A 26,957-nucleotide genomic window follows, 5' to 3' on the forward strand; every position below is an offset into this window, starting at 1 on the left:
CACACACACACACACACACACACACACACACACACACACACACACACACACACACACAATAAACTTTATCTAAATGGATAGGAAATAAAAAATGCATATACACTACATGGCTTATGCACAGCTATAAAATATACAAAAATATATAGTATAACACTGTATATATTCTATGAACTTTGTGTAAAATAAACATGTAGCATATAAATAACTTCTTTAGCATTGCATTTATTATTTTTAGTCACCAATATAAGCTATTTCAATCATTTTCAGGCCATACCAGTACATATAAGAGAATGATTCAGCTCAATTCCCTTGTTCGCATAACATAACGATTTCTCTCAGTTTTTTATTATCACAACAGCCATCACATTCATGCCTGAGAGTAAACAAATGCAGCACTAATTAGCCCAGCGCTTAACGCAACCCATCTTTAAAAGAATCACAGGAAATTGGAGGAAGGAACTATTTGGTCACCGCGCGCACGTCACTGCGGGGGCTTCACGCAAGAGAAATAGCGCTCGGCAATTGGCCACTTGCCCTTGTCAATCAAACCGCACGCTTCCACCCCCGCCCCGGTGGTCAAGGTTGGTTGAGAAGGCGTCAGTGTGTTTAGTTTGTGCAGTCGAACCTGGAGCAGTGACAGATGAATTGTCGAAAATAGAGGAAAAGGGAACGCGGGCGACTCTCCCGTGCACATACAAAAACATGTTTCCTAAAGGCAAAAGCTCCGTCGTGCCATCGGATGGTCAAGCTCGGGAAAAGTAAGGTTTTTTTGAACGTCGCCCGTCGTGCGTGTGTTATTGTGTTGGATGTAGCCTATTGTTAGGGCAGTATAGGCACGGCTGCATATGGAGCGTATGCTGCTGCTATAGGCTTGTCGTAAGCGTTGAATCGAAAGTGTCCGTCCGTGCGCCATTCTGGGGTCCCCCTATGGCACAGAGCTTTCGCCTCTGGCCATCGTGTTGCGACCCAGAACGAAACCGTGGCTTTTAAAGCAAATTTACATGCATTTTAAGGTAGCCGTTTAGGATAGTTTCTGCTTGCGGGACGGGCGCTTCTGTGTTCCTTGTTTCATTTTGCCTCAGACGCCAGTGTTGGAGGGGAGTGGGTCCCGTCTTTTGTTTAGTTTTTATGCTTTTTCTATGTTCCTGAGGTGCAGACTTGGTCAATTTGGGTTTTTAGAGCTCTTTAAAAATTGTAAATACATGACCAATGTAATTAGCGGATATTTAGCTTGTTTTTGGTTGGTATTTTATTAATAATCCGTTCCATTTTTAATATAAACATTGTTTGAGAAGAGTGTGGCACAGTGCTTTTTAATTTTGTCCCAATCAACATGATCTGTTTGTTTGTTTTTTTGATCAACACTTTACAAAAAGGTTGAATTTGTTAATGTTAATGTATTTACTAACACGAACAAACAATAAACAATATATTTATTAGATTATTTATCTTTGTTAGCATTAATGTAAACAAAGTTAAGTTAGTGCATTAATTAATGCTATCTAGCGTAAATTTATTTTTTTAATATGGCATTGGTAAATATTGAACTATGACTAATAAATGCTGCACAAGTATAGTTATATTACTATATACATGAACTAATGGAACCTTATTGTAAAGTGTGACTTTCTGTTGTTGTTTAATAACTTAATATTTTGTTTTATTACAGGTTAGCTTTGTATGTTTATGAGTATTTGTTACACATTGGTGCTCAGAAATCTGCTCAGACTTTCCTGTCAGAGGTAAGAAGCTCATTCTAGAACCATACTTTTAGACGTTCTTTAAAATTCAAATAGTTTTTCAGTTCTTTACACAAATCAAACAGAACTATTTATATATGTTTCTAATTCATTGTAGATTCGATGGGAAAAGAACATCACGCTGGGAGACCCCCCTGGGTTCCTGCATTCCTGGTGGTGGTGAGTATTTTGAGAGAATTTTGTCTTCTGAAAATTAGCCAAAATTAGAATTCTGTTTTTTTTACTAACCCTCCTGTCCTTGCAAGCCATGACTGTCTTTACTCCTTGAGACACTGAAATGAAAAGTTTGGTCAATCTCTTTCATGTGGTTAATACTGGTCACCAAAGCTTGAATAAGGACAAAAAAAAGTATATATCCAGTGTGTGTGCTGTTAACTGAACAAGCATTCAGACCATATTTTATGTGAGAAACATACTTGACTAAATTCTGTTGCTCATTGTTCTCACACAAAGCCTTTGTATCACATGGATAATTGAAAACAATCATACAGACAAACTTCATACAGTTTGAACAGGGCAAAAAAATAATGAATACAGGGCTCGCAAAATTTCTAAATTCCTGGTAGCCTTTGGACAGGCACTCTTCAGTTTTTGGTAGCCCGAATATAAATTTATTAGCCCAAATAGAAAATACATTATTTATTTATTAAATAAAACAAAAACATACATTTACTAAATAAAGAAGATATAATGGCATTAGTTATAGGCTATATATTTATTTTCAAATAACCTCAATTGTATCATATGCCTTTTTAAAGTTTTTATTTCAGAATTTATTTTTAAATACCCAAAAAAGATATTAAGTGAACCTTGTTTCAGGTCTTTTTATTTGCAGCTATAAAAAGCGTTCTAATATGCTACAGAGTAGTTATATATAATATTTTAACAAATTTAGCTCTGGTGTAGAGAAGACACAAATTCATATTTCACCCAAACAGAAAGAATTGTCATTATTTTCTCACCCTTGACCTCTTTTAACTTCATAAAGTCAAGTGCTATTTTGGGGTTTCCGCATGGATTTTGCCTACCCAAATTTAAATCTTCCCAAAACCACATGCAGAGGTGTGAATGCGAAAGTTTGGTTTAATTTTAAAGAAGACCCTTTGAATTTTCAGAAAACACTGGTGAAAGTGATTATAATAATTGTATATGTAGTCTGTGTTTTAATAAACAAAAGAGTTTTTTGTGAGCTCAAATCTGAAAGTGTACCTTTTAGGTTCTGTGTGGTTAGGATGCTGTATTTAATTTTGGTGGTTCCTGCACATGTCAGTAATCATAGAAAAAAAGAAAAAATATCTTTATCATAATCTAAGGAAGTAAATAGCCCACCAGGCAGTGTGTAGAAAGATTTTGGTAACGGGGCTCCTTTCAGTTGTTTCAAACCTGTTTAAGATTTTAATCTTACTGTTAAACACAGATAAAGACATTTTGAAGAAGTGGATTTTTTTGTGCCCTGGAATATGTTTTTTTTTTTTTTTTTTCTTTTTTCTTTTTTTAAATGTGGTTGATTCGATATTGATTAATAAAGTCATGAATAAATCTGATTTCTGTATTACATGTGGTCTTGTATGTAAATTTGTAATAGAGAGGTGTTTCTGTTTGTAATGTGAAATTAAAAACAAATGTTCGCTGTTAATTTTTAAAAAATATAAATAGCATTTATATTCACTAAACAAAATAAAACCAAAATGAGATCTGAATCAATAACCAGCATAACTGAGTGCTGTAAATGATTTTCATTTGTAGCATGAATATTCTATTGTGTATGCATGTGCAGATTTATTCAATCATTTCTTTTTGTTATTCCAGTGTTTTTTGGGACCTCTACTGTGCAGCTCCAGAGAGGAGAGACACATGTGAACATTCAAGCGAAGCCAAGGCTTTCCATGATTATGTGAGTATATGAGAACATAGACTGTTATATATGATGTTATAACATGACGTATGCAGATTCAAGGACAAAGTTGCCTTTCTTGTGCCTGCCTCTCTGGAGGAGTGTCTGTGTTGTATAATAAGAAAACCTGTACAGTGTGGTGTATGAAGGATGTAGTAATCATCCTGACAATAGCAATGATGTCAGCAGGATTTTCCATGGATCCGTCACTGTTTCTAGATGAAGATGGTGCGTGGCTGGAATGAGCAGTTTTGTCGTGTACATGATGATGATGTTTGTCTGATTGGAAATCAAGATCTGTGTGACCAGAGATTGAAGCCAGGAAAGCTCTTATTATTGATAGATATTTAAAAAATTGCTTTGCACTGCACTTCTTAAAATGGATTTGTACACAGATGCCCTTTACAATGACATGTGGTTACTAGCAAGTCTAACACAAATATTTTTAGGCAAGATGATGCACCATGACCTATCATTCTTGGTTTTGCACAGCACAAATGAGAATGTAATAATTGAGGAATGTTTGATAGTAGTGGTAGAGATAAGTGGTATGCAACATTTTAAAAAATAATAAAAATAATATATATATATATATATATATATATATATATATATATATATATATATATATATATATATATATATATATATAAATACACACACATACAACATTGAAGTTAGAATTATTAGCCCCCCTTGTTAATTCTTTTCCTCAATTTCTGTTTAACGGAGAGAAGATTTTTTTTACACATTTGTAAACATAATAGTTTTAATAACTCATTTCTAATCACTGAGTTATTTTATCTTTGCCATGCCATGATAACAGTAAATAATATTTTTATAGATATTTTCGAGTTACTTTTATACACAGCTTAAAGTGATATTTAAAGGCTTAACTATGTTAATTAGGTTAACTAGGTTAGGGTAATTCGGCAAGTTATTGTATAATGATGGTTTGTTCTGTAGACTATCGAAAAAACAAAGCTTAAAGGGGCTAATAATTTTGAGTCATCAGGATTATTAGCCCTCCTTTGACATTTTTTCTCTCTTAAATATTTTCTAAATGATGTTTAACAGAGCAAGGGAATTTCACAGTATGTCTAAAAATATGTTTTCTTTTGGAGAAAGTCTTACTTGTTTTATTTTGGCTAGAATAAAAGCAGCTTTTAATTTTTCAAAACCCATGTGATATTTTTTACTTTGTTTAGTATCAGGGCCATTGTTTGTAAATGAAATGTTTAAAAAAAAATTAAACTCTTTTTAAAAACAATCCAAACGGTCCAAAATAAGAATAAAAAAATATTGCTAGATTGTGCAATTATTGAGCTTTCAAAAACCTTCTCGTAATGGCATGTAATATTGCGCTCAAATAAATTATAAAAATAAGTATTGGCATAAACCAATATTTTTTTGTGACAATAGAGCATAAAATAAAACTATATACCTTTTTTGTCCATGTGATGCATTTCATCATATTGCACATCTTTAATTGGTATTTAAAAATGTAAAACTTACTGTGACAAAATTGTTCTTGTCATTTCTATATCTGTTGGTGATCATTTATTAAGAAGTGGTGGTCAGGCCAAAACTTCCAGCATAAGACACTTGATCACACTTTGAATTTGCACTTTTCTATTGGATTTGTATACAGAATACTAAGAAGTTTTTAACAAATCCACTGAAAACATTTTAGGAAAGTTGCTCCCAGTCAGTTCTATTTTGTATAACCTAAATGAGATTTTAAGTGGTGAAAAAAAATCTTTGTTATAGCTAATATTAACATTTAAGTCTTAAATTGGAACATCCCTGTACTTTCTCTGTGTGCTTTTAATACCTTATCTAGAAAAGGTGCAATTCTTGGACAAAAACCTTGCGCTTTTAGGAGAGAAACTTTAAAAGTGTGCTATTTAAAAGGGATTTGTGGGTAAATGTTCTTACACTAGCTTGAATTTATTAATTAATCGAACAAAAAAGACAAATAAATAAAAGTTAAGAGCTGCCTGGATTATTGGAGCTTACTACTGACGTCATCTTTTAAAGAGATCCACATTTCAGGATTCATAAAATTGATGTGTTTTTCCCAGTTAAAAGGGATACGACTGTCTTAGATATTAATTTGGATATCATTTACTGTATTTTTTTTAACTAAGTGTGTATTAAGAATTTTCTAGTGTTGTATATTTTTGTGTGACTGACTACAAAACACGTACAGAAACATGGTTTTAGTTTATTTTTCTGTGCACTTTTTTGTTTTTGGACAAACCCCACATACTCTGGCTGGCTACACATAAAAAAACATATCTGTTCACGATAAGGGTCTAGTGCAAGTTCTGCAAAAATCCTGTTTTAATCATGGATTCTCTTAAGTAGTTTCAGCCCTTTGTTTTTATGATAAGAGAATTGAGTTACCATTTGCAAACAAAACTGCCTTTTTAGCGGTGAACAATGTAACACCTTTGATTGGCTACTGTGTGTTGAAAAGCTCAACAGAATCACCTGTGCTTGGTTATTAAACCTCAGTGCTGCAAAGAAACCCAAAAAGATGCTGATGCAGAGTGTGCAGATTTAAATGAGATTCATCTCAAATTGACACATTTTAGTAAATTTTTATTCATGAAGCAAAGTAAAACAACAATGGTTCACCTTTTGTGCTGAACAATATAGTTTAGTTTACTTCAGTCGCAACAATAATTTAGTTTAACTGTGAAAGGGCTATTTTTACCCTCTTATCTTAAATTTTTAGGGAAATGTTTGTTCATTTTGATGCCATTTTTGCCTCAAGCAATGTTACATCAGTTATTCATCCACTGATTGCTAAAAGCCATATATCACGTATGACTCAACTACCAGTTGAGTCATATGTGATGTATGGCTTTTAGCAGTCTGTGGATAAATGTTCAATGAGTCCAACTTTTGGTTAACATACATGATACCTTAAGTGTATAGCCTATCTACAATAGTTTTTTTCTGTCTTCCATTTAAAGCATGTATGAATAGTGTAATTCTTGGGCCAGAATTTTAAGCATTAAGATCTGACTCTTTTAATATAAACTTCACAATTGCACTTTTTATGGATTTGTACAAGGTAGATGCTTAATTGCATTGACAAAGTTACAAAAAAATTCTAACAAAAGCATTGTTGTCAGGTTAAACCAAGACTAGTCTGTTTTATTTTGGATGACATTACTGTAAAACATGAAAAAAAAAACTTTGGTTTAGTTGCTATTAAAATTAAAATAAAACATTATGGCATCTTTGCTTTGAGTGAATTCCCAAGAGGTTACGTAGGAATGGTATGACTCTTAGATCAAAATCTCCAGCTTTTTATCGATAAATGTTTTGAAACTGCACTTTTTGAAATAGACTTTTAGGCAGATGGCTGTTTGCAATGGCATGAAGTGAACAAATCTAACAAAAGCAAATTGATTAACATAAGAATGTAATAAGTGCACTAGTTATAATTAAAATCCATTATCGGGGTCTTAATGTCTGAAATTTCAAAAACTAAACTTTAGGCCTTAAAGTCTTAAATTCACTAAATATTGTCTTGTAGGTTTGTCTTAAATCATTTAAACGGGTCTTAAATTTAATTTGTTTATGTAAAGCTGCCCAATCCATTTAGCACATATGCAATAACCAACAATTCATCTCAATAAATCTTTGATCAAAACTCTATTTATGATTAATACTTTAACAGTTTGTTGTTTAAGTTTTTATTTTTAAAGAGTTTTAGTATGTACACAACTAGGGTCTGCTTGTTTTGAAACGTTATTTTAAATATGTGGCTAAGAAATAACTTTTTGAGGGGGCAAGTAAAAAAAAAAAATCTGCTGGGCCATCGAAAAATCCTTAGCATTAAGCTCTATGGAAATGTAATATTTAATTATTGATGGCCTTAAAAAGGTCTTAAAGTCTTAAACTTGACTTGGTGAAACCTGCAAAAACCCTGATTATTGTGAGTTCTCTGACTGCTCCTAATAGCACACTTAGGAATGGTGTACCCCTTAGACCAAAACTGCAGCTTTAGTCTCTTATTATTGATGCATATTTTCTAACCGATCTTTTTAAAATGGATATTTAGACAGATAACCATTTACAATGACATGAAGTTACTTACAAGTTAAGGAGTTATTGACAATTCCTAACTTAAGGTAACCTAAACCAAACCATAATATGTTTTGATGAAACCACCAGCATTGCTTATTTACAGTTACAACACGAACCACGAATTGTGGCATCTGTATTTGCCATTTCTCTCTGTGTTTCTAGCAGTTTACTTGGGAATGGTGTTTCTCTTAGTCTGAAACATCCAGCTTTTGCCTTCAACCAATAAAATATGGCTGCTGTTGTCTAGCCGCAAGCTTTAGCGAGGGGGCCACAGGTCAGAGGTCATACGCAGCGAGTCTAAAAATCAAACCCTTGCTCTTCTGTCTAGACGCTCTAATCTGAAAGGATGCTGCCGTACAGTGAAACATGAAACCTTATCCGTCATCTGAAAATTAGCTGCATGTTTGGCATAGCTGGATCTACCGTAGTGTTGAGAGCGTCGTATTTTGAAGTTGTTGTGTGATTGGTGATGTCTCCTTGCCTTTTGTACCCAGCTGTGGTCGGGACGGTGGCGTCAGGTCTGTTCTCTTTTATTCTCCTGGGGGTGGGGGAGGAGGCTGCGCCCTCTTTAAACAGTGGCCATGTTGTCTTCATGCTGTGTCAGGGGAAACGCTCCCCCTCGAGCTGCGCTTGGGATGGAGAGTGATTGATGGCTGTCACAGAGGCTGTCGGTAGGCAGATTGAATAGGAGAGAAGAGACAGATGGAAGAGAACTTGGAGCGTGAGGAAAGGATGAGCTGGAGAATGCTGGGCTGTTTTTGTTATTTTAGGCCGGGTAGGGGATATTGTTGAGTTGCCAATGGTTAACTGTGGTGATGGTGGGACTAGGGATGGCTGGATTGATTGATAATAATTCTTTCACACTAACAATATGATTCACAATATAGTTAGTAAAATTGGTCATTTATTATTGCAGAAATCAGCAAAACGGGTTATAATAAATAAACATAAATACTTCAGAAGGAACATGTTTGCTATAGTAGGGAGGGATGCACAATATTGGATTTTTGCCAATATTTTCAATCTTCTTTTGGCTGAGCTGTTGCCCATGTCTTTTTCTGTTTGTGTATTTTTTATGTTAATTTCCAGAGTCAGTTTTTTCCCGTAAGTGTAAATTAAAATCAGACTTTTATGACTTTTATGAAATGTCTTTTAAAAATTAATATTTTTATTATTTTTTATTGGTGTACCATGACAGCTCTCGAAGAAATTTCTCATGAGGCATACTCCAGGACCCAACTGAAGGATTTAAGTTAAAGGATTAATAAAGCAAGCAGATAATTTCTTTTTAATGAACCCCTGTTATACATTAAAAAGGGTCGTATTTTGGTTTTAAGGGTCTCCAACAACAGGTTGATATGCATGCAAGGTCAAAAAACACTTTCATTGTCTTATAATATGCATTCATTTGCACCTAATTATTCCAGCGACTCCCATATGAGTCATTCAGCGTTTCAGTTGTTTCCAAAGCCCTCCTTAGCACGAAGCTCTTCTGCGCTGATTGGACCGATGACAGCCTATTGCGATTGGTCAACAGAGTTCAGCGAGAGACGGAGCAAAATAAGCCCACCCCGGCTTATTAATAATATTGAAGTAGTTGGCGCCAGTGATGTAGTGGTTAGTGCGTCGACACATGCACTCCGGGGCTCGCGGCGACCCGGGTTCGATTCAGCCTCGCGGTCCTATGCCAATCCTTCCCCTCTCTCTGCTCCCCATGCTTTCCTGTCAATTCTCTCTACTGTCCTATCAAAAATAAAGGTGAAAACCCCGAAAAAATAATTATAAAAAAAAAAATAATAATAATATTGAAGTAGTCAGAGTGCATAGTGTAAGTGTGAGCATAGCTGCCAACACTTCTGTTTTTCCTGGGAGTCTCCCTTATTTCAGGCCCATCTCCAGCCACGCACCCATTTTGTTATTTATCCCGGAAAACTCCCGTATTCTTAACCAAAACGCGCTTCATAGTATTTAACTTACTAACACTACAGTGCACATTATCCAGTTCTCAACAGTGCTTTTCAGACACCTCCCCCCCGAACCTAACTCTCCCAGTCTACCGGAGTGCATTAAAGCAGTGCAGTTAAATACCAGCATATTGCTCCATCCTTAACCATGACACACATTCTGTATTAATCCACACAGCGGCAAAAATGGTGGGCATAGCAACGACAAACGGCAGTGGAACGCGAGCTCACAAACGCATTTAAATCCGCAAACATAGCAGCTTGTGTTGTGTTTTCAACCTGGCTGTAGAAGCAGTATGGGAATATAAAGAGTTAACCAGAAAGAGTACATAGTACTTTGTTACATAGTAACAAAACACTATTAAATACATAATTTGCAAGCTAGAGAAACTTTGCGAGCTCTGTCAAAGTCCTATACATCAATAGTCTTTGATCCTAGCTTTAACAAATGTCTGACGAATCTCCTATTGTAAGCGTGTAGATTGCAGAAGCATTCGTCTGAAAAATGATGGGAACAGCACAAGGCTGGGCTGTAATGCTGTGGTGTTTTTGCAAAAGTAAACCTCAACCACTGACTCTACACCGCTTCATCTTTGAGTAGAGAAAATACCACTAACTTTCACACACGCTTCCAATATTATCCAGCTGAGCACAGCGTCTTCATGACTTGATTCCACCGGGGTCTGCTACAGTGTTTGTCTTCTTTTTCTTTGCTACTGTGTTAGTGGGCGGGACCGCAGGTTTCAAATTTCCCGGGTTTGCCCATGCAACTATTGGGCGGGGCTTATGTTTCGTATCAACGACACGCTGAAACGGCTAAAGACTCGTTATCAAGATGATTCATTTGAAGCACTATGAGTCGACTCTTTTATAGATGAATCAATAGTTTTAAACACTCTTCACTTTCAGATTAAAGCCTTTGCTGGATATTTCACTTCACTTAAAGTTGTGTAACACACTACATGGAAGGTCATTTTCAAAAACCCATAATAGGGGCTCTTTAAAAATGACTTGTAGCATTGGCAGTGCAGAGTTTACAGTTTATTTTGACGGATGCCTTACTTTGCAAAACAGGAAATTGAAGGCTATGGTGACATCAGCAGAAATACCACTAGTTTAGGGGGGATCAAGTTTTGCTAGCATAATTAAACTTTAAAATGTTGTTTTTATTATTATGTTATATACTAATGTTTCCATTTAGAGATGTCCCAATCAGGTTTTTTTGCCCTCGAGTCCAAATCATTTTATTTTGAGTGTCTACTGATATCGGGAACTGATCTGATACTTCTATAATACATAAAGAATAAAGAAAAAAAACTGATCCAGGATGTTAATTTTTTTAAATTTATTTAATTCACCCTAATTTAACATTCAACAACTCTTCTATGAGGTAGCTTGAACAGTCAAGTAAGAAATAACATCCATTCTTCACTTTTGAACTACAACAGTAAATATTAAAAAATCTTGTATAAAGACAAATAGCACCTCAACCTACAATACCCGGCAGGCATGTAAACAAAAAATAAATAAAATGCCACAGTGTTTGCAAAGCCAGTAATGTGCTTTTAGAAGGTGCACACCTAACTCTTACTGTCATTACAGTAGTAAGTTTCACAAAAGGAAATGTATGTTTTTCTTAATGAAAACTAATATCTCTACCTTGTCATATTTGAGCCCTGTTTTGTTTTGTTCTGTTCTGTTCTCATCAAGGACGTTTGCGACGGCGCTAAAAATCTCATTTACTTTATAATACCTCCAGACCACAGACATACTTGTACTTTATGCTTCAAGCTGCTTCCGTGTTCTACTTTGCCGGCATTTAACCAATAGCGTCTCTGCAACAAAGTGATGTCAAATGCGTTGCTGTGTGAAGTTAAGAAAGAGGTCTAACTCTGTGCCACTGCATATAGATATGTCTAAAACAATGAGAATATGTATACATATACAGTTGAAGTCAGAATTATTAGCCCCACTTTTAATTTTTTTTAATCTTTTTTTAAATATTTCACAAATAATGTTTAACAGAGCAAAAACAATTTCACAGTATGTCTGATAATATATTTTTTTCTTCTGGAAAATTTTTCTTATTTGTTTTAGTTTAGCTAAATTAAAAACTGCTTTTATCCATTTAAAAACCATTTTAAGATCAAAATTATTAGCCCCTTTAAGATTTTTTCCAATAGTCTACAGAACAAACCATTGTTATACAAACTTGCCTAATTACCATAACCTGCCTAGTGAACTTAGTTTAGGCTTTAAATATAACATTAAGCTGTATAGAAGTGTCTTGAAAAATATCTACTCAAATATTATTTACTGTCATTATGGGAAAGATAAAATAAAAAAAATCTGAAAATTAGAAATGAGCTATTAAAACTTATGTTTAGAAATGTGTTGCAAAAAAATCTTCTCCCCGTTTAACAGAAATTATGGTAAGAATAAACAGGGGCTAATAATTCAGAGGGGCTAATAATTCTGACTTTAACTGTATATTTGAGCCCTGATCGGGAGGTAATGTCCGACATGATTACGTCCACCTGATCTGGCCCAATTTCCACAAACCTTTTTTAGTTATTTTTATTTTAAGTAATTTTGCCATGCTTTTTTTTTTTTTTTTTTTTTGCAATTTGTGAATTTAGTAAATTTATGCTTTTGAATCCTTTAGTTTACTTTCTAAGTTTTATTTTTACAATTTTATTTTAACCTTAATTTGGTTTTGTTTAATTACAGTTTAGTTTTTGATCTTGTAGTGCTCCACCTTAAACCTAAAGTCAATACAAAAACATTAATTTTCCTACCTTTTTGTTTAAATGAGTATTTTTATTTTATGTGCAAGTCCGAGCTGTTATAAGTCTATTGTCTATACTAAATGAAATGTACAAATGCGATTTACCAAACATTTTAATGAAAATATTTGTGCACGAATAAAAAGACATTCTTAATCTGACCTGTACTGATTAAAATATGCAAAGGTACAAGCAATTATGATAAATATATTTAAAATGATCACAATTACTGGTCAGTCACACTTTATTTTGATTGTCCATTTGTTGAATATAAGTTGCATTGCATCTACATGCCAACTAATTCTCATTAGATTATAAGTAGACTGTTAGGTTGTGGTTAGTGTAAGTTGACATGCATTTGCAATAGTGATGGGTCGTTCATTAACGATTCGTTCATTTTGAATGAATCTTCAATATGACTCGGGAACTACGAGTCCTCTCAGGAAGTGATTCGTTCATCCGCGCGTGTGCACATTTGTGCAGGTGGTATCGTTCATTTCAAGTCTTAATCACATTTCAAGTCGTTCATCACGGAAAGGCAGAAGCCAATCATATGCGTTTAGAGCCGGAAAAAGAATTGATCCGTTCATCTCTCGAATCCTCTATCGGGTCTGAGTCACTCGTTCATCACGGGCCAATCATACGCGTTTAGAGCCGGAAAAAGAATTGAACCGTTCATCTCTCGAGTTCTTGGGTTTGAGTCATTCTGTCACGTAAATAACGAACGACTCAAGACTTGAAAGGTGATTTAATTATCATGGCTCCTATCAGCTCAGACTGTGTACATTGGTTAAGATTATATGTGACTGCCAGTGTAACGTGAACGAACCACTGACATTAGAAGACATGAAGAGGTGAGCTGAGCAAAGACACAAAAATGCCTTCATTGACAAATAGAGCAGGTAAACATTGAATTATTATTTTCTCCTGCTTATAGTACTCTATTTATGACTTATTTGTCGTGTGATCAACCTTTTGGGCTAGTTGTAGCAGTGTTTGGAAGCAATTTGTAACATTTTAATAACATTTTGGCAAATTGAACCAAATGAACGAAATGACTCGAAAAAAGATTTGTTCATTTTGATGAACGAGACTCAAAGATCCGAGTCAGTAAAATGATCCGAACTTCCCATCACTAATTTGCAAAGTTTCTTATAATCAGGTGCAGTTCCAACAGATATTAAGCAGACAGTCTACTAATACTCAAATTGACCATCAAAAAAAGTGTTACCCTATTACTTGCCAACAGATGAGTAAATCTTAGTGGTTTGAAGTATAGTACAAAAACAGAAATATTAAAATTTACAATTAATTATTTTTGCACTTGATTTTGTCGTTATTATTAATTTGCACAGGCAAGAAAAAAATTAACAATGAACAATTCCAATGTATAGACAAATTGTCATTGTTTTTTTTATTGTTCTAGTGCTTAAATCCCCTTTTAAATTTTGACCTAATCTTTTTGCTGAAACTAACAAATTACCCACAAATGTGTATTAGATCTGATTTTGAATTTGTGCAGATATTAAAAATAAGATGCCTTCTCGGCTCTTGAGCTGCAAGTCTTAGCAGTTTGAATGGAAAGCATAGCTCCCCCATTGTAGCGGATCAGTCTCGGTCTGGCTCTTCCCATTGGCCGGTTCTGATCCATTAGGGTAAGCTGCTCTTCTTTCTCTCTGCCTCCTCTCTGTGGTATTTCACAGCGCTCTCTGAAAAGCCCTGCTCCGTTAACTCGGCCTGAAGTGTGACAGGCAGCAGACCACACTGTGCTTTTTCCGCTGCCATTATATGCATGATCAAATCCCTGTTGTGCTCTGAAACCCAGTTCTTTCCTCTTGGTTTTGTAGACCTTAAAATTGGATTTTACACCAGTCGGTTGTTTCTCTGCATTTTGGCTTTATTGCTCGGTGTTGGAGCACAAATTTATGAGTGCTAAAATGCATTTAGTTACATTTTCTACTTGTTCTGTTTTTCTTAGGATAAAAGCATCAGTGTTTTTAGCATGTCTGGTTGGTTTCCAGATAAGTGTCTTTTTTTAATTTAATTTTTTATTTTTTAATTCTTGATCTATACCTGCAGAGTGCTGCTGCAGCCCCCAGTCCAGTTCTTGGGAATATGCCACCAGGAGATGGGATGCCCGGTGGACCAATGCCTCCTGGATTCTTTCAGGTTAGACCATCTCCCTCTGTTTATCTTTTCATATCTTATTAAAATGCCCCTCATTCTGAAATTTCTTGGACAACTTGTCAAAGGTTTGGATAAAAATGAAAATGATGCTGTTGAAAAGCTTAAGTTACAAAATGTTTCTTCGTGATGAGGAATAAGTCTATGCCAGTGGTCACCAATGTTTTCTTCAATCCAAGATCCCTAACCTTGCCCTTGTGAAAAGGCAAGGTCTACTCATCAAAAACTGAAAAAAATAAATCTATTTTTTTTATTAGCTTTTTAAGCTCAAGACCTTTAATTTAACATTGTTGAATTATGTAAAAAGCACTAGTTTAACCTAATTTAACTTTTTACAATCATTGCAACCAAGAAAACCTGTGAAAAAGCACCTGGATGACATTTGGAGGGGATGAAAATTTAGATGACAGTGCATTGTGACATTAGCAGTAATCGGACCAGATGAAGTGCCTGTAAAAAAAAAAAAAAGAGTGAATAAAATTATTAATACAATTCCCCAAAAAAAATATAATAATAATACTAACTAAGCAACAATAATAAATATACTTGAACAGCAATTGTAACTGCAGTTTAACTGCGGTTGTTATTAGAAGGCAAACTGCTGCTTGCAGCTGGATATTGTGGGAACTTAGAGCTCGATCACACCAAACACATTGATTGAGGTGACATGTGTCTTTTAAAACTGTTTTCTATTGTGAATTTTGCCCGCTCATTATGTCGTGCATTTTCACATTTTGATAAAAAAATTGTTGGGAGGCTCATCTGGAAAACACGTGTGGGTCGCTCTCTATTTTTGTGTGCAAGCCGTGCGTTTACATTTACAATAACAATATTCAGGGCACTAAAGACGCAATATGTGAATGGCCCCTTATTACTTTGAGCCTCATATGACGAGCTATATATTGACATTGAGGCAGTTAACCACAATGAAAGGGAAAAATATCATGAAATAATTAAGCAGTTTGATTTTAAAAGTATTATTACTACTACTATTAGCACTACCATTATTAGATGTATATAATTATATGTTGTTAATGCTTTTATAGTATATTTTTGTCTTTTTGTGTCAATTTATAATTATTTTGTATAAACTCTTTTTGAGTTATTGAAGCTATTATTATGCAAAATGTTTTTACCCATCTTACTCTTGCCATAAAATAGCAATACGATTCTGATGTGGCAAAAAAACAAATAGTTGGATGTTACATGTATACTTTTGACATTTTAATTTAATATATTTTTATAATGTTTAGAATAATTGTGTAATTTAAAATATTACTTTATTAGCAGTAGTATATTATTAAATGTGTGTGCAGTTGTAATTACTGGTATATGTAAATTGATATTGCTCATGTGGATGCATTTAATTTGATTGTAAAAGTATTATTATTAATACCATTGTTATTGAATACTTGTAAATGTATTAGTTTTTGCAGTTCAAATTATGAATGTGTACATGTATAAAAATAATTATAAATGACTTAACCTGTGTATTAAATTTTAAATGTGAATGTTGAATATATAAATAATTAATGATGTAGGATGCATACGATAAAAGCTGCCGACAAACTTCCAGCATTGAGAACTTCTTCAATACATGCCAAGATTGACCAGAAGTGAATATAATTGCTTTTATTTTATGCAACATTGAGCAAAAGAATAGGACATCAGACAACTGACTAGTCAAGTGTTTGCTTTGTTTAATTACAGATGCTTGTGTTTTACTTTTTAAATGCAAATTGTGTTCTCCATATAAACGGTGCTCTTGTTGACCCCACTTGCTCATTCATTTGTTTGACGAGCGTCTCCACAATGCTTTGCGCTTTCAGTGCAAGTTTAGCTGTTCATCCGCCAGTCGCTTATGATCCTCTGTGCATTCTGTGGTGTTGTTCTCTTTCCAGCTCTTAAAATAGCCTAATGACTCTGTTTTTCTTCTGTCTCTGTCTCTCCATCACTGGCTACATTTCCATGGCTTGGTCTCTTGCTCCTGTGTGCACTCTTAGGGCCCTCCAGGCTCGCAGGCGTCCCCTCACGCTCCTCCCCCCCCTAACAGCATGATGGGACCCCACGGCCAGGTAGCGGCTCCCGTCTATTTGGTTTGAGAGATTCTGCCCTATGTGTGGTTTCAGTCTCGCTGTGCTCCCGTTGGCCTGCTCTGCTGAGCTGCGTTTTTGCAGGCTTAATTTGTTTGGTTGCAACTTCATTATATTCAGGCAAAATGCCAAGCGTTACTGTTTTCTGCTTTGTGTTGCAGCCGTTCATGTCCCCTCGCTTTGGGGGAGGACCAAGACCCCCTATCAGAATGGGCAACCAGGTGAGTTCATCAACATGGTAAATAAGAAGGGAAAACTTTATCTAATTTGTTAGAAGTGTAACGATTCACGGTTGATCTGTGATTCATACGGATCACAACCCATGGTTCAGTGGATTAATACCTTTCGTTTTTGTAGATTTAATCCTAAATGTGTTATGATCGCAGAAAGATCGCCTCTTGCACCATTCAAATCACATGTATGAAAGCATTTAGGCTTTCATGTAAAATATAATGATGATGAAAGCAGGTGTGATAGGTTATTTAGGATGTGGTGGGTTTCTTAGGTTATTAAAGGTGTTTTTTGTCACTACTTGTTTATTCTGCATTAATGCATGCAGTGTGAGCTGCACGATTAATCATTAAAAGATCGAGATCTCAACACCCACGCAACAAATTATACACGATCAAATCTGTGTTTGAAAAATGCAAAAATCAAGAAAGATGGAGTCTTTAGTTTTTTAAGATGAAGTTAGAAAGAGTTAAATAACACTGATATACTGAGATAAGTTTATAGCTTGAAATAAAAGTTGTAGGCAGCAATTACATTATTTAACTAATAAGTGGTGACAACCAGCCATCAAAAATATGCCACTGAAATTTTTTTCAAAAATGACACATCTTGCAATGAAACATGGTAAGCGAATGACATGTGTCTCCTCCCCTTTTTGACTGATCCGAAAAATAGTCTGATCCGTGACTTAAACCATAACGTGATCTGAATCGTGAGATTTGTGATCAGTTACTCTGCTACAATTTAGAAACGTATTTAAAATCAGCAAACAACAGCAGCAAATTATTACAGTTAGTTATTTTTGTGGTTTTCAGCGAATGCTAATAACGTTACATTTCTGCACTGAGCAGTGAAAGTTTAACTGCTTTTCTGATTTCTACCTCTGTTTACCAAATAGATATTTGTTGTTTATTTATTATCTATAATTTTGATATCTCAACCAATTCTGCTGCTTAATCACTTGTCAGTATGTTTGTAAAGCAAATAATCCACTTAAGTCGTAACATACTGTTTCTGGGTCCAAACCGCTACTAATTTGAATTGAAAAAGTATTTGTTTATGACCATTTTATTGACCCATCACAAAATAAATTCAATTTTATATAAAATCATGGGTTACACAACAGTCTTTGGACTATCACAGACATCAATTTTAAACCATTTATAAAAAATATATCACTTTCTGGCCATCGAATATTAGGCATGGTTTTATATATTGTAATCGTGATATTCGAAAGTATTGCATCACTTTTTAAACTGTTATTACCGCTTGTTGAGTCTCCCCATACAGTTTGATAAAGCGATTGGACTTTTAAGCCGATTCAAGTGACATTATAAGTGAATAGTAGTACAACACTTGTTTTGCTTTTAATTTATTCATATTTTGGATATTTAGAGAAGTTTTACTGTTAAAAAAACAAACATTTGTTTTTCATTTAAAGTTTAAATTGGAAAAATTAAAGATCATTAAACTTAATTTGTGGCTTTTTGCAAACAAGTATAGTTTTATACATAAATAATACTCTGATTTAAGTAGTTATATTAAGCCAAACTTAAAAAAAAAAGTTTCTATCCAATTCATCGAAATCATAATCATCCATTTGATCAATCATCAAAAGAATCGTCACTTGCAGTTATTGTCAATGTCAATTTTATTTATATAGCACTATTAAACACAATTTAAAAACCTTAAAAAGGTTTTTAAGACTTAAAAACCAAGAGAAGAATTTTAAAAGTGACTCAATAGCGCACAGGCAACCACTGCAGAGAGTGCAAGACTAGTGTGATGTGGTCATGTTTTTGATACCAGTTAAAAGCCTTGAGCAGCATTTTGAACTAATTGTAAACGGGATAAGGTTTTCTGACTCATCCCAAAGTATAGTGAGTTACAGTAGTCCAACCTAGTGGTAATATATGTTTAAAAAAAATTCTAGACAGAATAGAATTAGTTATTCATCCTAATTTAGTTATTAGCCCACTTCGTTGATCCTTTACATTCAAATAAATTCCAGCATGTGCCTCAAAGTCATAGGTTTAACAGATCATGTGATGGGTGTGATTGAACATCATTAATGGACAAACCAGCGGATCGACAACATTGAACAACATCTGAAATGTTGTTTTGGTCATTCTAAAATGCCAAAGTCCATCATCAAAGACTGCTCTCTGCCTTCACAAACCAGCGCACAGTCATTGCTTTTTTATTATATAAGAATAAAGGCCCACAGCGACTTCTCCTAATGCAGGAAATTCCATCTTGCTTTTTGATATTTGGCACCAGTTTATTAGGAGGTAATGATGATTTTGTTCTTTTTTTGATTTATTGAATGGAAACATTGCTTTATTTGCAAATGTTTTATGACATATTCCAGATTTGCTCAAATGTCTAATTTGCATATTTGAATGAAAACATAGCTGGTGATCATCTATTTAAATGATCTTTCAATTAATCAATTGACATTCATTTTGCAAGATGGATCTGTTTTGGTGGCACATTGTGCCCGTCATGACAGAATGTCCAAATGGCACTTAAAACTCAAAACATCCTTACCCAAAGCTATTTTTCATTGTAAATAAAAGCTAGAAGGATTGTAGGAAAAATCATTATCAATCATTTAAATAAAACCATTTGATTGTTACTTGTAATGACTAAGTTGCAGTTTGTCAATTGGGCCATTTTAGAAGTACACACACTGGTAACTGGTGCATTTGTGCTTTCATGTGAGCAAATTCTTTGTTCCTGTAAGTTTTTTTTATTTTATTTTCTTCCTAAATATGCATAGGATATTGTGAATATTAAGGAAAGTCTGGAGAATGGGAAAATGCCAGCATTTACTCCTAAATGACTTGTGCCTTTTGGTTATTAGACCACTTTAATCATTGATCCTTGTTTATAAGCCAAATGTACCAGTTAAGTTAGATAATATTATCATACATTTTGGATAATTAATGATCTGATAATGTTGTCCAGCACAACACAACCCCTCGTGCCTAACTGATGCTCTCTGTTTCTCCAAGCATAGTAGTCTACAGTTTTTAACAAACCCTTAATGCGTTTGCTTATTTTTTTTGTTATCTACCATACACATTGTGTGTTAGCCATGTACACCTCAAAACTATTAAAGCCCATGTATAATTGGCTATAATTAAAGTGTATTGATTTTAAAGGATTCTTTAAAATTGGTCTATCATTTTATTATTGGTATACCTAATCTTTGTGTTTCAACACTCTTCCAGCCCCCAGGTGGAGTTCCAGCCGCCCAGCCAATGCTCCCCAACATGGATCCTAGACTACAGGGTGAGCCTTCATTGCTTATGGCTTTTATCAGTTTCTGGTGTTTTAAAATACATTTAAGATGGTGTAAACTGGTTTGTCTTGTCCCCATATCAAGGGCCGATGCAGAGGATGAATGTTCCTAGAGGAATGGGTCCTATGGGCCCCGGACCCCAGGGTTTTGGAGGAGGGATGAGACCACCACACAACTCAATGGGTCCTGGGATGCCAGGAGTGAACATGTAAGAGGTCTTGTGACAATAAAGACAACCATTCAGATGTTTAGGGAAGAATTATTCAGGTTAAAACCATTAAACTAAAATTATTTAAACAATTAAAATATATAAAAATTGTGAACTGTTTAAATATGAGATGAATATGAACTTTACTCTATTAAATAAATGCAGACTTATTAAATATAAAACAATTTAGTAAAAAAATTTTTGTGTGTTTGCAGGGGGCCTGGAAATGGCAGACCACCGTGGCCAAATCCAAATGCCAACAATGTGAGTGCATGTATTTTAAATGTTCAACTACTTTTATAGGTTTAGTTTGCCCAAAAAATAAAAAATACCCTCACTTTACTGACCCTCAAGTGGTTCCAAACCCATGTTTCTTCATTCTGTTGAACACAAAAGAAGATATTTTGAAACATTTTGGTAACCAGACAATACACTGTAGCCATTGATTTCCATAGTAGGACAAAACATGGATACATTGTTTTCTTTGTTACTGTTATTTATTAAATCTTCTCGTGTTCAACAGAACAAAGATACTCATGCAGGTCTTTAAAGGTCAAGTAAGCTTACATTTTTGGGTTAACTACCTCTAAAGTATTTTAACACTTTAATTTATTATTACTTAGATTATTGTAATTATTGTTATAAAATACAATAACAGCCTTTATTTATTTATTTATTTATTTATTTATTTATTTATTTATTTATTTAATGTAGATGCCATATTCATCACCATCTCCTGGAGCATATGGGGTAAGAAAAGAGTTCTTTATCCTAGTGCATTTTATATTGCTTTAATAACAAATAAAGACTTTGAAGAGATGAATCTCATGCAGTAATCCATTTGTTTCTCCAGGGTCCACAAGGAGGGGGCCCTCCTGGAACACCTGGGATTGTCCCCAGTCCTGCAGGTGCGCTTGCCACATAACCAGTCTTTCCTAAGCTTCAACAACTGAATTTAGTTGATCTCTGATTTGCAAAGATGCAAAATTTTGCACACGGTTTGCTTGAAGCACACTATTGATCGTTGAACTGATCATGCGGAAACCTCAGTCACATTAATTAAACATTTCTCACCCTCAGACTCCAACAACTCCAGTGAAAACCTGTACACCATGATAAACTCGGGAGGTGGAGGTCGCAACAACGTAAGAGACAGACCTGCTGACTCATTTCTCACAGGCACTCTGTTCCATAATTGCCTGCTGTAGTACATTAATGCAGCAGAAGTGCCTCTGGTTGTGTTCATGTTACCCTTTTTCATCATTACTGTCTGATGACAGCACTCAGTTGTTTTTTTTTTTTTAATGTATTATCTCCCTCTGGTTTTGTTTAGTTTCCCATTGGCCCAGGCTCTGAGGGCCCTCTAGGGGCCATGGCAGGAATGGACCCGATGCATATGAATGGAGGTACATACACATGCTTCTATTTGTAATTTAAAAAAGGAAAATTCTATCCAATTAAAAGTAATTGTAAATAATTTTGTCTCTTTTCTCTTTGTAGGTTCAGGAGACCTGGATGGACTTCCAAAGGTGAGTTATAATTTTAGACTTTATATTCGGGTGACTTTAAAACATACTTGAAAACTTGCTGTAAAAGACTATTTAAAGGAGTTCACCCAAAAAAATGAGAATTCTGTCATTTACTCATCAACTTGTTTCAAACCTGTTTGAGTTTCTTTTGCTGAACACAATGGAAGATATCCTGAAGAATGTTGGAACAAAACAGCCACAGACTTCCATAGTATAGTTTTTTTTGTATCTACTATGAAGGTTAATTGCTTTACAACATTGTTTGCAAAATCTTGGTTTGTGCTCAACAGAAGAAACATTTTTAGAAAAGTTTAGAGCCACTTGTGTGAGGAAATGTTCCTTTTTTGGGTGAACTACTGCTTTCTGCAGGAATGAGTCTTAAAAGCCAGAAATGAGTGTGTTTTTGCACTTCCGTATGCATCACACAGATTTTGCATTGTATGGTTTTATCAGCAGTGTTCTGCTTGTAAATTAGTTGAAACATTTTATTAGTTTTGAAAAAGTCTGACTTATATAGGACTGCAGAAGGGATTGGGAATGTTTTAAGTACCATTTATTGATGACAGGGCCTAGCTCTACAAGAATCCAATAGTAAAATCTCATTAGCATTTTTGTTAAGAGCAATCCAAAACTGGGCTTAGTTGGCATGTTCTCATCTAGCATGTTAAACTAAGTTTCACATTTTCTCATCAGAACTCTCCTAACAACATGAGTGGCATGAGCAATCCCCCCGGGACCCCCAGAGATGAAGATGTTGGAGGCAGCTACCTTCACTCCTTCCAGAATGAGAATGTAAGAATCATTCACAGCTTTTGTTAAACTTTAGAAAAACTTTAGAGATAAGTTTGTAAAAACTAAAAAAAAGAGACCATGGCAAAAGTGGAGACCCATGTGGTTTTATTAAACAGTTACAGAATATATTTTTCCACCTATTCATAGATTTTCCACTGATGTACTGTATATATTACAATGTTGAATTTAAAACTATTTAATAGTTATAAAACACAAATGAAGTAACAAAATTATTTATTTTGATAAGTGGAAAAGTATATCTGAACCTACCAATTTACAATATACTGATTTTTATAAATACTGGGATATACTGGGTTTTATTGGTGATAATGGTCAGGAATATTGGATCAATATTGCTTTTTAGCATTTAAGTAGAGGACAAACTAGCCAGACAGTAATGTATGAACTGTGGAGTGAGCTAAATCTATAAAATTATATAATTATTTAATTTAAATTATTTTTTTTTTAAATGTTGAAGAATATAAATGATACAACGTAGAAAATGTATACCAAACTGACTTTACGATGACTTTCTTTTGACCGTGACCCTATTGTTCTAAAGAATACCACTACGGCGAACACATCAAGTATTAAAGCCTCCTCTGTTTTGTGAGATGTAATGTTACTAATCTAATTTTTTTGTAAACGGATCATTCTTTTGATTCAATCTTGAATTAATTATTTCTTTTAAACCATAGTGAATGATTCACAAACTGGACAGAACAGGGGTTTGTTTCCCTAAAGCAGGGATGTCCAAACTCGGTCCTGGAGGGTCTCTCCTGTATAGTCTAGTTCCAGCTTCCTTTAACACACCTGCTCGGATGTGTCTAGTATACCTAGAAAGAGCTTGATTAGCTGGTTCAGGTGTGTCCAATTGGGGTTGGAACTAAACTTTGCAGGACAATGGCCCTCCAGGACCGAGTTTGGAAACCCCTAAAGCATTGTTGGTAAACTTTGTTTGTTAAATTGCTTTTGCTTTAAACTGTAACATTTATGTGCTTTGACCATCAGTTTTGACCGAGCGATGATTAATTTTAAAAATGTATTTATTTTGTGCCTTCACTTCCCTCCGTTCACTTCTTTGTCAATTTTGACTTGTGATTACTTTGTGCCACTCAATCGAGAGGATTTTCATTAAAGTAATATCTTGAAAGTTTAGTCCAATTGTTAAACAAATCTTTTGTGTAAGTTCGAGATCTCTTGGATACTTATGGGGTATGTTTAAATTTGTTTTAAAGCTTGAAATGCTGGATAAAACTGCAGTATTTTAACATAGCTTCAGTATTTCAACATATTGCAGTGTTTAGATTGTTACCAAGCCTGAGTAATCAAACAAAGTCCATTACAAATGACCCTTTAAAGCATGTATTTTACATTAATTTTAAAAGTAATCTTCTCAGCCTTGATTCTACATTTACAGGGTCATATACTTCAGTCTTTGGAACTTTTTAATAGGCATGTGTGAGCTGATTTAAGTTCTAACAACTTCCGGTTTTGACCTTTTTGTTTTGTCTTTACAGCAGTACTCTCCTTCCATGACCATGAGCGTCTGATGCCAGTCTGTTTGCTCCATTCTGGAAACTCACAGTTGGCCATCAGTGACACAGACAGAGTACATGTACAGCAATTGGAATTGGGTGGGACTGACCTGCATCCTCACAAGTGGTCTCATGCAATATCAATATCATTTTTGTTGTTACTTTTTTTTTTTTTTTTTTTCAATGGCTAGCAAATCTTTTCTTCTCTCCAAGAGCTGAAGATCTACATGTGACTCAATGCTCCTGGATTTAGTTTTCTTGTTCCCCCCTCTGAGGCCATCTCTTATTAAGAAGCGAAGTATGGTTACCGCTGACATAATTGCTGGATGTGTGTACATTTTGTGCCGAAGAGGAATAGCCGCAGTTCACTCTCTCGAAATCCGACATCCAACTTCAGCATGGTTTACACGTACCAAACTTCCTCCGACTTGACACTGAACTCTCATATGTGGCCTTGAATTCTGTGAATATTTTATTGCCTTTCGATGACCTGTTTTGATTTTTCTCCATCAAGTGATGAGAGAGTCCAGTCTTTTCTGAACACGGGAAGACTCACAGTTGTATTTTCCTCATACACTGTCATTTTTGTTTCGTCTTCAAGCATTATTAAGCAGCTGCTTTTAAGGAATAACTGCATTGACGGGTCCCATCCTGAATATGACTTACGATTTCGTTTTTCTGCACTGATTTCATGTTTTTCTTGTTTATTTCTTCTGAAATGTAACTGCTGTCTCAATCTTTGGTCAAAGACTGAATGATACGTCGATCCTCTCAGATGCTGACCCTTACAAACATACTACCTACGAGACCTTCTCAGAGCTCTTTGGGCAGGTGACTGGATTACGCACGCCTGGATGCGTCTCTCTGCAAAATGTTTGGCCGCTGTTGCGTTTTAATTATGTCATAATGAATTTGTGATGGTTAAAGATTACCCATATCATGTTTTTCTTCTTTTATATATGTAATTCCCTGCCATGTGCCTCTTGTTTTAGCTCTGAAATGGTTTGATATTGCCTCAAAAGGACATCGCCTTGGTAAGCCAGACTCTAGTGTGTTTGGGGTTTTTTTTGTGTTAGGTTTTATTTGAGCAACATCAGACAAAGTAATAATACAGTTAGAATGGTAACTTATTCTATTTATACAGACATTTGGTCATTGTTTTACATTTTAGTAGTTGTTTTGCACTGCTTTTGTTAGCTTGTGCATCATACTTAACTGTGGGCTGAATAGGCTTGTTTGTATATTGACTACTAAATTATTTGGCTCCTTTCTAAGTTTTTTTGTAATGTTTTTCAGTCATTCATACTAATTCAAACAGGAAAGCAGAGTTTCAACCTGACTTCAGTTTCCAGCTTATTGCTTTTAAAGAGAAAAGGGAAAGTTCAATGTGAAGTTAACTTTGGAAAATGATGTAAAGCTGTTGATGTTCCCCGACTTCTTTAGGGTAGCGTCTCTCCAGAGGGCCAAGATCCAGCCATTTGATTTCCATGTAAATCATTCTCTTTGAATCAGTGAACCAGTTTCGATGTAAGATAAAGTTGTTCCCAAATTGTCTCAAGCCTTTCTGTCTGTTTTCACTTGACTTTTTCGCTTTGTAAAATGTCCAGCAGTGGGCATGGCTCAAATGGGCAGAAAGAACAAGTGCTTGATGAGAGTCCTACAGGTCTGCCCGAGCGGCTGGAAATTGGAGATGGTGAGTGTTACTTTTGTTTGACTCTTCAAATATTCAGTGATCATGAACGGTGATAGAGGGTTGTTGGCCCAACATTTTTACCTTTAATACTATTAGGAGCTGTAGGAAAAAATTATTTATTTTTTATTAGAAAAATGTGTTTCCACCGCACGCATTTTGGCATTTTACTGCACAGTTTGGCTTTCTTTTCGCTAAACATGCTAGAATTAATTGGTTTAAAACCGTTCTGACTTCCTAATTGACCCCAACAATTTTAAAGGCCCCAGTCTTATATAGACCATTTTGAGGGATGCAAACAATAACAATGGTCCTAATGTATTTCAATGTTTTACAATTTTATAATAATAAATTTCTAATTTCCAAAGCTTACAAGAATCCAAAAAGGTCCACATATTGATAAATAATGTTATTATAGTAGTTTTAACGTTAAGATATGATTAAATTGCCTTTTGTTGCTGTTCAAAAAATAATTTAACAACAAGCAGGAAATGTTTATGGACCAATGACACCACCACATTGAAATGGTCTATAGTTAATAGGTTTCTTCTGGTTCATCTGCTGTAAAAACAACAATAATAATGATAATAACATTTCTACCCAAAACTGAAAATGCTGTTATTATTTACTGACTTTGCACTTTTTCAAAACCTAATTAGAGTTTTTTTTTTTTTTTTTATTCTGCTGAAGACATAATGATAGCTAGCACCCCTTGACTTCCATTGTAATTATTTTCCTACAATTGAAGTAAACTGGTGCCAGCAACCAGTATTACTGATCATGTTTGCTTTTGTGTTTAATAGGAAAAAGAAATTCATAAATATTTGAAACCACAGGTAGGAAATAAATAAGGTGATTTTTTTTTCCCCCCTTC

The 26,957-nt window shown here is 34.8% G+C and overlaps 2 protein-coding genes across 6 annotated transcripts in view; both read left to right on the forward strand.

Annotated features, from left to right (window-relative positions):
* The first annotated feature begins 588 nt into the window (after nucleotides 1–588).
* Nucleotides 589–25,951, forward strand: ssbp3b (single stranded DNA binding protein 3b). 4 transcript variants are annotated; one of them, XM_005166809.6, is made up of 17 exons: nucleotides 589–758; nucleotides 1,670–1,742; nucleotides 1,858–1,919; nucleotides 3,570–3,654; nucleotides 14,591–14,680; nucleotides 16,699–16,770; nucleotides 16,950–17,009; nucleotides 20,256–20,316; nucleotides 20,411–20,534; nucleotides 20,750–20,798; nucleotides 21,249–21,284; nucleotides 21,388–21,442; nucleotides 21,615–21,679; nucleotides 21,868–21,940; nucleotides 22,035–22,063; nucleotides 22,757–22,855; nucleotides 24,376–25,951. In XM_005166809.6, exons 1-17 carry the CDS (start codon nucleotides 703–705, stop codon nucleotides 24,406–24,408), a joined length of 1,122 nt encoding a protein of 373 aa, XP_005166866.1. In that variant the 5' UTR covers nucleotides 589–702; the 3' UTR covers nucleotides 24,409–25,951.
* The window catches only part of glis1b (GLIS family zinc finger 1b), a 155,001-nt gene continuing 153,497 nt past the window's right edge, over nucleotides 25,454–26,957 (forward strand). For both annotated transcript variants that reach the window (XM_073910185.1, XM_073910186.1), the window contains exon 1: nucleotides 25,454–26,086. In XM_073910185.1, the coding sequence (XP_073766286.1) occupies nucleotides 25,993–26,086 (94 nt within the window). In that variant the 5' untranslated portion in view covers nucleotides 25,454–25,992. The remainder of the gene's footprint in view (nucleotides 26,087–26,957) is intronic.

The sequence above is a fragment of the Danio rerio genome, chromosome 8, assembly GCF_049306965.1.
Source record: "Danio rerio strain Tuebingen ecotype United States chromosome 8, GRCz12tu, whole genome shotgun sequence".
Lineage (NCBI taxonomy): Eukaryota > Metazoa > Chordata > Actinopteri > Cypriniformes > Danionidae > Danio > Danio rerio.